General features: G+C 47.6%; 1 protein-coding gene across 1 annotated transcript in view; it reads right to left on the bottom strand.

The window, feature by feature from the left end:
• NNT (nicotinamide nucleotide transhydrogenase) overlaps positions 1 to 12,981 on the bottom strand; it is a 172,064-nt gene that overhangs the window by 78,680 nt on the left and 80,403 nt on the right. Inside the window, exons 9-13 of the mRNA XM_006898607.1 lie at positions 11,666 to 11,819; positions 7,914 to 8,075; positions 6,027 to 6,137; positions 5,188 to 5,333; positions 3,636 to 3,831 (exon numbers count right to left, since the gene is read on the bottom strand). Of these exons, the coding sequence (XP_006898669.1) occupies positions 3,636 to 3,831; positions 5,188 to 5,333; positions 6,027 to 6,137; positions 7,914 to 8,075; positions 11,666 to 11,819 (769 nt within the window). The remainder of the gene's footprint in view (positions 1 to 3,635; positions 3,832 to 5,187; positions 5,334 to 6,026; positions 6,138 to 7,913; positions 8,076 to 11,665; positions 11,820 to 12,981) is intronic.

Here is a 12,981-nt window from a genome sequence, read left to right as displayed (position 1 = left end):
CACGTTCTCCAGCTGCTCTACACCCCATCACCTTCCCCGTCCCCTCACGCCGTCCAGGACCCCCTCACGTAACACGTTCTCCAGCTGCTCTACACTCCATCACCTTCCCCGTCCCCTCACCCCGTCCAGACCCCCCTCACGTAACACGTCCTCCAGCTTCTCTACACCCCATCACCTTCCCCGTCCCCTCACGCCGTCCAGACCCCCTCACGTAACACGTCCTCCAGCTGCTCTACACCCCATCACCTTCCCCAGGGATCCTTCCACTGAACAACAAACCCGCCTTAGCTACAGTCACTAGCTCCTGACCACGCAAGAGCGAATACGAAGAGGACTGGGCTTCCCGGAGGGCCACTGGGAGCAGGGTCCACCAGTTTTAAAAAAAGAAAGGAAAGGATTTGGCTGGCAATCTTCCAGTCTGGAAGGCTCTGGAAGAAGTGTCATGGCTACAGGGAGACGCTACAAGAGGACACAGCCTGTCCTGAGGGCCCTGCAAGAGGGTGTCAAGAGAGGAAGTCAAGCTTTTCAAGGGAAGTCTCAACAGCGTAGGACGAAATGGTGTGCTGGGAATTGTCTAACCACACAATAACTGCTAACTGTTTAAGCTCTCTCGGGGAAGAAATCTGCTGGTATAAACACATTCTAACCAACAAAAAGGCGTATAGTACAAGACTGTCCAATAATAATAAACTAAACACCACAGGTGACAAGGACAGTCCACCTGGCCAGTCGAGTTTCAGGGAATGCTCTGTCAATCTTTTTGCCAACTTCTTGTCTCTGTCAGACTGATAAATAACTGTCGTTTCCACATGAATGTCAGCAGCTATTTTTACTTCCATTGTTGTTGCTTTGTTATTGTTGCTGTTGTTGTTAGGTGCTGTCGAGTCGAGTACGACTCCTAATAACTCGAGGAAATAAGAACCCAGTCCTGTCCTGCGCCATCCTCACACTTCCTGACACACAAGAGACCACTGCAGTGGTCACTGTGTCAATCCACCTGGTTGAGGGTCTTTCTCTCCTTCAGTGACCCTCCACCCTTCCCAGCACCATGTCCTTCTCCAAGGAATAGCACCTTCTAGCAACATGCCCAAAGTATGTGAGGCAAACCTCATCATTCTTGCCTCCAAAGAGCACTCTGGCTGCACCCTCTCCAAGACACATCTGTTTGTTTGGCCATCCCTGGGATGTTCAGTGCTCTTCTCCAGCACCACAGCTCAAAAGCATCAATTCTTCTTTCATCCTTATTCATTGTACAGCTCTCAGATGCAAAGTAAGTAATTAGAAAGACCATGGCCTGAATCAATTGCACCTATGTCCTCAAAATTACATCATTACTCCTTAATAATTGGGAAAGGTCCCTAACTGCAGATTTTCCCAGTGCAACGTGTATCCTTATTTCCTGACTACTGGTACCAAGGCTGTTAACCGTGGATCCAAGATGAAGCTACTAACAGTTTCAATCTCCTCTCCATCCACCATTGACGTTGCCTACCAGTCCAATGTTTTCCTGACACTGAGATGCAATTATCGAAGACTGCATTCCTTGATCTTCTACAACAAGTGCTTCAAGTCTTTCTCACAGCGAGCAAGGTTGTACCATCTGACAGGTTTTGATGAGTCTCCCTCGGATCCTGATGCCACACTTCACTTCATAGAGTTCAGTTTCCCAGGTAATTTGCTCAGCATACAGGCTGAATAGGTATGGAGAGAGAATACAATCCTGGTACACTCCCTTCCTAATTCCAAACCATGCAGTGTTTCCCTGCTCTGCCTGCACAACAGCCTCCTGGTCTAGGGATAGGTTTCACATGCGTATAATTAAGTGCTCTGGGACTTCTCAACGTCAACCACAGCTCGTTATGATCCACACAATCAAATGCCTTTGCATAGTAAATAAGTACAAATAGTCATTCTCCTGGTATGCCTTACTTTTAGCCAGGAGCCCTCTGACACCAGCAGTGATATCCCTGGTGACACACAGCCTCTTCTAAATCCTGTTTGAACTTCTGATAGTTCCCTACCTATGTACTGTTCTAGCTGTTTTTGAATGATCTTCAGCAGTATCTTGTTTGCATGTGATATTAATCATATTTTTCGATAGCCTCCACGTTGTGTTGGGTCACCTTTCTTGGGAATGAGAATATGGACTTCTTCCAATCCACTGGCCAGAAAGCTGTCGTCCAAATTTCCTGCAGTAGACTGGTGAGCGCATCCAAGGCTTCATCTGTTAATTTAAGTAAGTCAATTGGTATCCCATCGATTCCTGGGGCCTTATTTTTTACCAATGCCTTCAATGCAGCCTCCACTTCCTCCTTCATTACCACTGGCTCCTGTTCATATGGTACTTCCTGGAATTTTTCAGTGTCAGTCAGTTCTTTCTGGTACAGTGACTATGTATTCCCTCCACCTTCTTTTGGTGCTTTCTGGATCAATCAATATATTGCAGGTAGCATCTTTCAATATTGTCACATGAAGTTTAGTTTTTTCAGTTCTCTCAGCTTGAGAAATGTAAAGTGAGTTCTTCCCTTTTTATTCTCCAGTTCCAGCTCTCTGCACTTTCCATTATAATACTTTGCTTTGTCCTCCCGAGCTGCCCTTAGAAATCTTCTGTTCAGCTCTTTGACTTCGGCATGTTTTCCTGTTTACATTAACAAGATGAAAACGAAACAAAGGCACGTGTGACAGCTTCAAGTCACCATCTGTCACCGTGGGAGATTTCTTTGCGGAGTCTGATGATTGCTTAAGATTTCTGAAAGAACATCAACTCAAATTTTTTTTTGAGATGTAAACAATGTAACAGAATATATTTTCAAGTTTAAATTGCCTCACTTCCTTAAGGCTAGATAAATAAGGGAACAGTAAATCTAGCTTAGATTTGTTCTCACGGTGATATGAACAGTCCACTATCCACCTGGACCAATCACAAGCTACCAAAGTGAAGTCACTGCACACAGGCAACCAGTGAGACACAGCCGATGTAAATAATGCCAGAGGCACAGACGATAAACTATTCACCTATGAGAAACTGATGCCTTGTAAGAATTAGACCTTTCACATCTAATGTCATTCATTTCAGTCTACATCTTCACTCTCAGCTTTTAATACGGCATACTTAACTACCAGCTTGCAAAACTCCTAAAAACAGACCCATTTTGCCACAGCACACTACTTAAAAGATTAAGACTGGCTTTTCTACGAGCACGCGGGCTCTTCAAGTTTTTAACAGGTCTATGAGGCAGAATTATCTGCTGCTGCTGACAGAATATCAGCATGTATGTTTCTATTCCAATCCTCCTCCTACGGCAGCCATCGAAACAAATCAGACCAGGTAGAGAACCAGGTGAGGGGTGTGTGTAACACCCTTGTACTCAGCTGGTACACTTTCTCAATGCTTGAAGCATTCGTATTTGAAGGAGACCCGTGCCGCCAACAGTGATGGGTTTTTACCAAGTAATCCTGACTGGGGAAAGGTCTATTAAGGCAATCTAATGCTTTGATCAGCGCGGGCCTCAGACAGAAGCAGAAGTGCTAGTGAAAGACCTCATTCCTGACGAGTGACGCACACATCTCAGCCTAATTGCCCTTGCTTGTTCCCAGCAGGGGCTGAATCCAGGCAGAAGCCCTCATGTGCTTACCAATGGTTCCGCCCAAAGCCATCGCTCCAGACATCTGAGCTAGCAGCTCTGGGCACGGTTTCAGGCCTCCGAGGGTTGCTGCCAGGCCTCCAGCAACCCCAATCATGCCCAGAGCGTTGCCAAGACGCGCTGTTCCCTGGGTGGACAGGCCAGCCAGCGCGCCCACACAGCACAGCCCCGAGCCCAGGTACATGATCTTGTCAAAGAAAAGGGGAGAGAGAGAGAGAGAGAGAGATTATCACAACCGTGTGGCTATCAGCATGGGGAGACAGAAGCCTCCAGGGACACTTTCAAATGAAGACAGCAGTCAGGCACCTGAGGTCTTCAACATTTCCACATGCGTTCCTACCACTGGGAATATCAGCACATTGTGAGGTCCCCTCTATGAAGACTGGCTTCTCCTGAACTCGACCTTCGTACATGAATGCACACAGGTGGACCTCAACTTGACTGGAGCTACTATGTACGAACGTACAAGTCAAAAAAGTCAACTTCAGGGCCACTGTGGTTCAGAGCAGGCTTCAGGGTCTGTGCCACCGTGGCTCCTTGAACGTCGAGGACACAGCAGGCATCAGGACATGTGTTCTGATGTCTGCCGTCACCGAGATTACAATGGCCAAACAGTCACTGAAAAAAGGAGAAGACAACTCTGAATTCCTGAACTCGGGCTCTGGTGTGATGACACTGCAACCCAGAACTTTCAGAGTTCCACTTGGAACTTTCAGAGTTCAACTTGGTTGCCTCTGTTTGCCTATAGCACAGATTCTTAAAAATGTTAAAACTGTGCTGGTCTTCAACAGATGGACAAAATACAGCACAATCTATAAAGAGAAATGAATCTCCGACCAGGCTCCGACGTGAACTCTGGAAACGGTATGTGCAGGAAAGCACGTCAGTGCAGGAAGGACACGCATCTGAAGGGGGCCCACTTCTAGGAACCTTCGAGAATACAACAGGGCAAACACACCAGAGTTTCTGAGAGGTTGCCAAGGGCCGCAGGGAATGGGGAGACTGGGGAGTTACCACTGGAGGCTTCCCGAGTTCCCGGCTGAGGTGACGAAAAGCGCTTGGAAATAAATAATGATGATGTCCGCACCACATGGCAAATGCGATTAATATCCCTGAATCACACACTTAAAAATGGTCACATCGGCAAGTTTTCTGTTATGTACGTTTTACCACAATAGAATTTTTTAAACAATAAGAAGTTGGTGTAACAGTAGCTCCCTAACAGAGGTCATGGTGGAGGGGACTTCCTTGTGGTGGGATCTGAGGACAGTACAAAAGAGATCTATCCTTTTTACTAGTCAAAGCGCTGCACTGTTTACTGACCATCCGCTGTGTCCTCCTGGAAAGAGGACAAAGGAACCGCCACAGTTCCTTTGCTGGAGGGGAACTTAGAGACCACGGGAACCTTTGTCTGCACACGCATTTCATTCGCAGGCAAACTCGTCCTCGCTCTCAGATCAGCACTCTCGCCCACCAGGACAGCTCCAGGGGACTGCTAACACAACTGAAAAAATAAGCAAAACCTTCCAGAAGTGCCTCTTACTTCTTCAATGTTATAGCCGCTGGAGAGGGCGGCCGCGTACCCCCCCAGGAAGGTGCCGGCCGGGAGCAGGTACAGGTAGTTGTACTCTGGGGGGTCCGTGGGCCGTTTGAACATGTCCAGCATCCTCTGCGTCACCAGGAAGCCGCCTGCACCAAGAAAGGACAGACACGGGTTAAAGGGGGGGAGTGCGCCTACTGTTTAAAGGGCGCCGATTTTTTTAAGTCCACCTCCACCCTCTGTGATTAAGTACAACTTCATGTTAATGGTGAAGAAACGGAAAGTGCCCCTGGCCGAAGGCAGCTGGGGGGCCTAAATCATTTCTGAAAGAAAACTCTGCTCTCAGAACACAGAGCCAACAATTTCTGCAGGACTCGAAGGATGTTTTGGCTACAGAACACCATCAAACGAGCTGCAAACACAAATGAGGTGTGAGGCTTATTTCAAAACACATACTGGTCAAGGACAAGACCAAGTCTAAGGTTTCATCTAAAATTATATGCATCGTAGATGTCACAATGACAGCTACAAGTTGATCTATTTTAAACCCGTGTATTCAATAACGTTCCAATTAACGGGGACCAAGACATCATCTTACTTATTTGTTCTGGGGATGTGGATGGAGTACTCTTTTATTAAAACAGTTTTTAACATCTACACAGAGACACAATAACTGATCTTCCTTCATTAAGAACATCTACGGTCTGAGTGAAACTTTTGTTTTTCGCCAAATTAAACTTTAAAAATCTGCATGTCCATTTTATAGTGTTTGATGGAGGGCTTGTCCCTTTTCTCCGACATCCCCACTAAAATCCACTCTCTCGCCTCCCCTGGGAGCCTACCTGCGATGTTGACCGAGGATATGAACGTCGCCAGAGCAGCAAGGCCCTGAGAGGTGGTGGAGGGGTACAGATGTCCTCCCATCAGCGCCAGCCCGCCCACTGCCGTCAAGCCTGGAGGAGAAGCAGCAGCACGGGGTCGTTAGGGATCCTGTCGGACAGGTGTCACACCTGAGGGTCTCAGACACGCTCATGACCAGGGAAGTCCTCAGAATCAAAAATCCTGAAAACATGGCCTGGTCGAAGTGTCTGACCCATTGCCACAACCTCCTCTCTAAGGGGCTCCTGTGCGGGTAGCCGTAACAAGCTTCGCACCTTCTGCGTCAGAATCTGCCCTCCTGTACCTCTGTGGTTCTCTCTCCTCTGCAAACTATGTTCCAGACAACATGACTTAGGTCAAAGGCAGCCCCTCGGGAACCATCTGGAGCAGAGCTAGAAGGAATGAGCTGTGAACTGTAAACACCTGCGGGAGAGGCCCGAGCACTGGGGCTTCCAGGCCTCACGGACTCACAGAGCTGCACGTGCTCCCGGTGGAGTCCCACCTGCAGGACACTCACAGGGTGACCACCTGGACCATGAGGGCCCCAGGCCGGGGGAGCTCCACACCTGCCTGAGGGGGCTTAATGCCCTCCCCTGAGCCATCACTGAGGTGTTAACACAACATCTCCTGGGCTGTGTGCTCTGTGGATGGGCCTGTACCTGTGTGATGTGGCCCCTCTCCTCCCATAGCCATCACTGAGGGGTTAACACAACATCTCCTGGGCTGTGTGCTCTGTGGATGGGCCTGTACCTGTGTGACGTGGCTTCATCCCCTCCCCTGAACCATCACTGAGGGGTTAACACAACATCTCCTGGGCTGTGTACAGTGTTGATCGACTACTATAAAAACTCAGATGAAGGGAAGATGCCAACTGTGGTCCTGTGAGCAAGTGGTGCTTCCTGTCTCACTAAGTCTTCAGGGAATCCAGCAACAGGTATTATGTTGCTGTTGTTGTTGTCAGGTGACATCGAGTCGAGTACGACCCTTAGCGACCCAGTGAACAACAGCTCTGAACCCTGACCTGTCCTGTGCCAACCTCACTCTTCCTGAGACACTACAGCCTGTCGCTGCAGTCACCATGTCAATCACTTGGTTGAGGGTCTTCGTCTCCTTCACCAACCCTCTGCCTTTCTGAGCATCATGTTTCTCTCCAAGGAACCACAGCCCCTAGCAATATGCAGGAATTAACTGAGGCGAAGATGTATCATCTTTGCCTCCAAAGAGCACCTGGCTGCACTTTCTCCAAGATATATTTGTGTATTCTCTTGGCCATCCATAGGCTGTTCAGTGCTCTTCTCCAACACCACAGCTCAACGGCGTCAATTCTTTTCCTGTCATCCTTATTCATTGTCCAGCTCTCAGATTCACAGCAAGTAATTGGAACGACCATGGCCTGAGTCAGACCCACCTTAGTCTTCAATCTGACATCACTACTCCTCAATAATTTGGAGAGGTCCCTAACTGCAGACTTTCCCAGTGCAATATGCCAGGTAAGACCAGCAATAATCTTGCATGACCGAGCATTAAACTGAATTTAAGAAGAACCTGAGAGGATGTGACAAATCACAGTTCCTTGAAACCTAGTTCTTAAATGTGCTAATTCTTTCTTAAAGGAAATCCCAGCTATTTGGTAACAGTGATTCTGCCGAGTTTGAATCAGGAGAAGCCTCGAGGCTCAGCCCTCTGAAGAGTCTTCTTCCCCAACCCCACTGTACACACTCTGTGGGAGCCCCTCAGTTAACCCACAAAACCCTGATGTTCCAAGAGACATGCTCAGAAAGCAGGGAATCCTAAAATCACTGACAGAACCGTGAGAGCTGAACAAGCTACTGACAACCCCAGAGGCAGACCTGAGATGGCATTGGTCACGGACATGAGCGGGGAGTGGAGAGCCGGGGTCACGCCCCACACGGTGTGGTAGCCCACGATGCCAGCCAGGCCAAATGTGGTCACCATCTGAGAAAAGGCCGAGTTGGGGGCTGCAATGCCCAAGCCCAGCATGGTTGTGAGACCTAGAGAGAGAGAGAGAGGGGAGGGTGAGAATCAACATCCAGTTATCTCAAGGAGGAACCACACGTGTGGCTTTTTCATTCCATCCCGATCCAGTAACAAGCAGCTGTTTGAGCTGTTTCAGAACTGAGGAGTTGGGTAGAAGAGCAGAAGCTCAAGATTTTTATGGACAAAACCCACGTTCCTCAGCACCTTGGGAAAACGGCACAGATCAGGTAATGTCTACGCATGGCCGAACCAACAAGCTGTACACCTTCTCTCTGGCCGCACGTCCCCTGCCCTGTTTTAGCTCAGTGACAGTCCACGGACGTCTGTACTAGCCATGTGAGGCCACAATTATAGGTCTATAGAGGATCTATTCGAGCGTTTCCTACTTAGGCAAGACCCAGTCTCCAAGAGCCAGGGCTTATTACGAAGCCAATCTCCTGTCACTCTCCGATTTGGCCAAGGAAGAAGGGTTTTAAGAGAGCAGGAAGGATTTCATTCACTCCAGCACCTCCCCAAAACATGTGGCTTCCACCCACCCGGGAGAGGAGTTTTGCAATTTGCTCCTGAGTCTGGACTGAGCTGCTGGCCAGGGCGGTCAGCTCCAGCCTCAGCACCAAGTCAGCAAACGGATTTTACAAAGAGGCAAGAAAAAAAAAACCACCCACACAAATTAAATTAAGAATGTGCAGGACACAAACAGTCAGCTCTGAGCATACCTCTTTAATTATCGCCTTTCCTAATAGCAAACATGTGGAGGGCTACTCTGACCCAGAAGAAAGGGTTACCTAGTGGTCAGCGAACACACGAAAACCACTCTGACTAAGGGACTGATTGCTCCTTCCGTGGAGTGAACGCGGACACTGGATAAGCAGCAGAGCCGGAATGGCCAGGCACTGACGTTCACTTTGCTTTAAAGCGTCAGAAGATTGTGCTTTTCATTTGCACACTCCTATCTCTATCTAATCACTCACTCTACCAGACAAAGCTGTGTGGGACAAGGGCTCTGCGAGAACCCCAGGTCCCCAAGAGAAACTCCCGGGGGAGCCAGTGAAGGACTCCAGGGTTTATTAATCCTTCACCCCTATACCCAGGTCAGATGACCGTTTTGCATGTCAGGACCACGGTGGGCCTCCACCCGGGCCCCCTCCAGCTTCACTCAACCCAGTCTAATCAGTCATCTTTTGGATGCTAAGCTCTGGTGGCCTAGTGGGTAAAAAGTTGCACTGCCAAACCAGAAGCAGAGGGTTCACGTCCACTGGACGCTCCTTAACAGAAAGATGGGCAATCGCCTCCCATGTATTTACAGCCTCTGAAAACTGGCTGGAGTGTCAGCTCTGAGTCCCCTCTGATCAGGGACCGTGAGCTGGGATTTGTAAATATATATTTGATATTTCCAATTCATGCTCGACTATCCATTTAGAGCAAGTGTTGGCTAAAACTCATTTTAGAAAGTTCCAAACATTTTAGAAACACACAGTATTAAAACCCATTTAACAGCCAAAATCCTGTTCATGTCATGGGCCACTGAGTTCACGGTGACCATCCACTGGGGAGGGTCAAGCTAGAAACCTTTATGGGAAAAAAGACCGCCTGTCTTTCTCCCACAAAGTGGCTGGTGGACTGGAACAATGGAGAGTTATACTAAAAAGACAGAACTCCCAAGTCAGTAAGGAGCTGTGCTGCCCCACGGAGGCACGCAGTTCGAATCCCCCGCTGCTTCATGGGAGACAGATGGGCAATCTCCTCCCATGTGATTTACTAAATGCTCACAGGATCCTAGTCCTGATACACAGAAAAAGAAAGGAAAAACCCCACAAAAACTCCACACCTCGCTGGAGGGTCAGCTATGGGTCAGTTCTGACTCAACCATACACAACAAGGAATCAACACTTCCCACTTCAAATCGTCTCTCCGCTGCAGAATCTGTAAAATCTCAACTAACTCAAGCTCTCTATGCACCAGGGTTCTCCTCTGTGAATTACTAAGCTCTCTGCCCTTATCTGTAGACGGAAGATAATATACTCACCTCGCTGCCTTCTTGTACGGAGGCAAGAAACACAGGGGAAGGTGAGCATAATGTCCAGCCACCAGCAAATCCCAGTTATTGTCATCACTGAATTAACCAAGACTAAATTATCAAGCCCCAAAACCCATCCTGTGAGGCTTTTTAGCACAGTAATCACACACCTTAGCAACTAGGGAATGTCTTTCCTGGAATCATTTTTAGAATATCAAATGTGCTCTAACTATACTCTGTATAACAGAAGAAAACAAAGAGAGATAAAAAGCAAAACATCTGAAAATGCTAGTCAAACAATTCTAACGCAAATATAAGGAAAAAGTATTTCTTTTTCATTGAAAGGAAAAAATCTAAGTTATGCATAACAAGTTCACTGTCATATGTTAGAAAAATAATTATAGACAATATGCCTCGCTATATTTTCTTACACTTCAAAGAGTAATGGAAATTTACAATCCCACTGATGAAACTTTTCAATACAACACAGTCATCTAGTTTCTTGCTCTTTAATAAGTAAGGGCACGCGGGGACACTGCCCCATCTATTCACAATGTTCACAGCTAGGGGTTTTCAGACATTTCGCTGAGACTTGCTCTTTTATTCAAGGAGAATTACAACTTTAGCTTTCAAACATCTGGGCTCACATGGGACCAGCGAACGCTGAGGCCACAAGAATTCTGTGCACCCGCTGCTGCTCCTTGATCCCTTCAAGTTTCTGCTGTTGTTTGGGGTTTCTTTGTTTTGTTTGGGCTCTAAGCAGACCTACACATTTTTCACTTGTTCTAGGAGAGAAAAGCCAATTTAGAATCAAATAACAAGGATTTCAGACTGCTTAACAATTCACAGGATGACCCTACTTTGTTGCACGAACATTAATTGCTTTAAAATTGTACTCAGTTATAAAAAGGGTGAAAATTTTAAAACTGAATTTTTAGTAGGTGAAAAATTAGAATGTCAGTCAAACATTCAAGGCTTCCTGTCGTGCCCTATTTATTCTTGGAGCAGTCTTATTTGACTGGGCAGATAATCACAACTGGTATTTTACAAACCACAGAAAAACCATGGCCACACTTCAGTCAGGACGTTCTGATGAACATCATTCCATAAACTTGATGTGGATAAAAATAATTTGAAGGTATTTGATAAATGTTTTCACAAACAGAATCACTAGTCTGTATGCTGCTGCATATGCATTTATTCCAGAATCCAGCATCCCTGTCTCTCGAATCAGCCAATCAATTCTGCAGAAATAAGACAAATCCTAGCACGCTTATTTAAAAAAAAAATCTTTCTTCTCTCCAAAGAAATCCAAAGACTCAAATTTCAAGTGACCGTTACTGACCCTCCGAAGAGATTTCTGAAGCTGTAAACTGCATGGGAAGAGACTGTGTGTAGTTCCCCTCAGAGAAGCTGGTGGATTTGAACCACTTAGAGTTAGTGGTACAATTCCCCAGGGACTAAACCACCAGTGCTCCCTTAAAGAAACCCAATGAGGACAATAGCATTTTCTGTACTTCACAATTAAATTTAGTATTTACAAAGTTGCAATAACCAGTGCAGAATCCCGACAGGCCAGTCGCTCACCTGCTGTGTACGCGGAAGCCGTGGTCATGGTTCTCTTGAAGGGAGTAACAGTGGCCGCCTTTTCCGCTTCCAGCTCTGCCACCGTCTTCGGCTTCACTGGGGCACCCTGAGGTATATTCTGCGGCGTGGGAGCTGGGAAAATCACTTTGCCATCCTGGCAGAAACAAGAGGATCCTCTTCAAAAGTCAGTCCCAGCATCTCAAACCCACAGAGAATAGCGACGGTGGTGCTGAGCACCGTCCAGTTGGAACCGACTAACAGCTGACCCCCCAGGGGCTCTCAGAGGGAGTAAGTGACACAGGAAGAGACGGCTCACATTCCTCTCACGGAGCGGCCGGTGGATTTGAACCACGTGCCTCTGGGGTGACAGTGCAACTCCCTAGCACTAAGCACCAAAGTGATCTGTAGCCCAGGAGAATCTTGATCTTTCAACTAGATTCATGAGAAGGTTATAATCATTTCTTTACAGAGGCTGTACACTGCAAGGGAGGACACTGCCCACCCTTCTCCTGTGGAGCAGCTGGTAGATTCGAGCCACAGGCCTCTGGGATTGCAGCGCAGCTTCTTACCACCAGGCTACCTGATCTTTGTGATGTATGCTGTGGATAGCTGACCCTCCAGCTGGTTTTCAGAGGCAGTAAATCGCTAAGGCGATCTACACACACAGCACTCTGAAGCAGAGACGTGGGCAAGCTCCTCTCATGCGATGTCCTGCACTGAGGACTGCTGGACATCAGCTGGGGGTGGGCTCTGACCCAGCAGAAAACACCACCACCACGGGCAGCAGGGAAATCTCTTTTACACCTCAAAGACATTTACTCCAGACACACCCGACACAAAGCCAACCAAATTCACATGATCTGAACACCAATTCCCCAGGAAATTAGAACAGCAAGTGTCTTTCCACGGCCATCAAGCTGGAGAAGACTCACAGCTGACAGTGCATTGTACTTCTGAGGCTGTGAATCCCAGCACAGGACGTCACACACCACAACTCCCTAACCTCAGGCACTGCTGTTGCTGTTGGGGTTTATTATTATTGTTGTTGTTATGTGCCGTCGAGTCGTTTGTGACTCATAGCGACCCTATGTACAACAGCCCTAAACTGTGTTCTATCCTGTGCCAATTGCACTGCCTCTGACAAACCCATCCCGAGTACCCCAGTCACTGAATCACTCCACCTCATAGAGGGTCTTCTGCTCCTGCACTGTCCCTCCAATCTACCCAGCATGATGCCCCTCTCCAAAGACCTGTCTCTCCTTACAACATGTCCAAAGTATGTCAGAGGAAGCCCCAGAATCCTTGCCTCCAAGGAG

The sequence above is a fragment of the Elephantulus edwardii genome, unplaced genomic scaffold, assembly GCF_000299155.1.
Source record: "Elephantulus edwardii isolate Elephantulus edwardi_28Jun2011 unplaced genomic scaffold, EleEdw1.0 scaffold00235, whole genome shotgun sequence".
Taxonomy (NCBI): domain Eukaryota; kingdom Metazoa; phylum Chordata; class Mammalia; order Macroscelidea; family Macroscelididae; genus Elephantulus; species Elephantulus edwardii.
The sequence above is the reverse complement of the archived record's forward strand: the minus strand, read 5'-3'. Positions and strand labels throughout refer to the sequence as shown.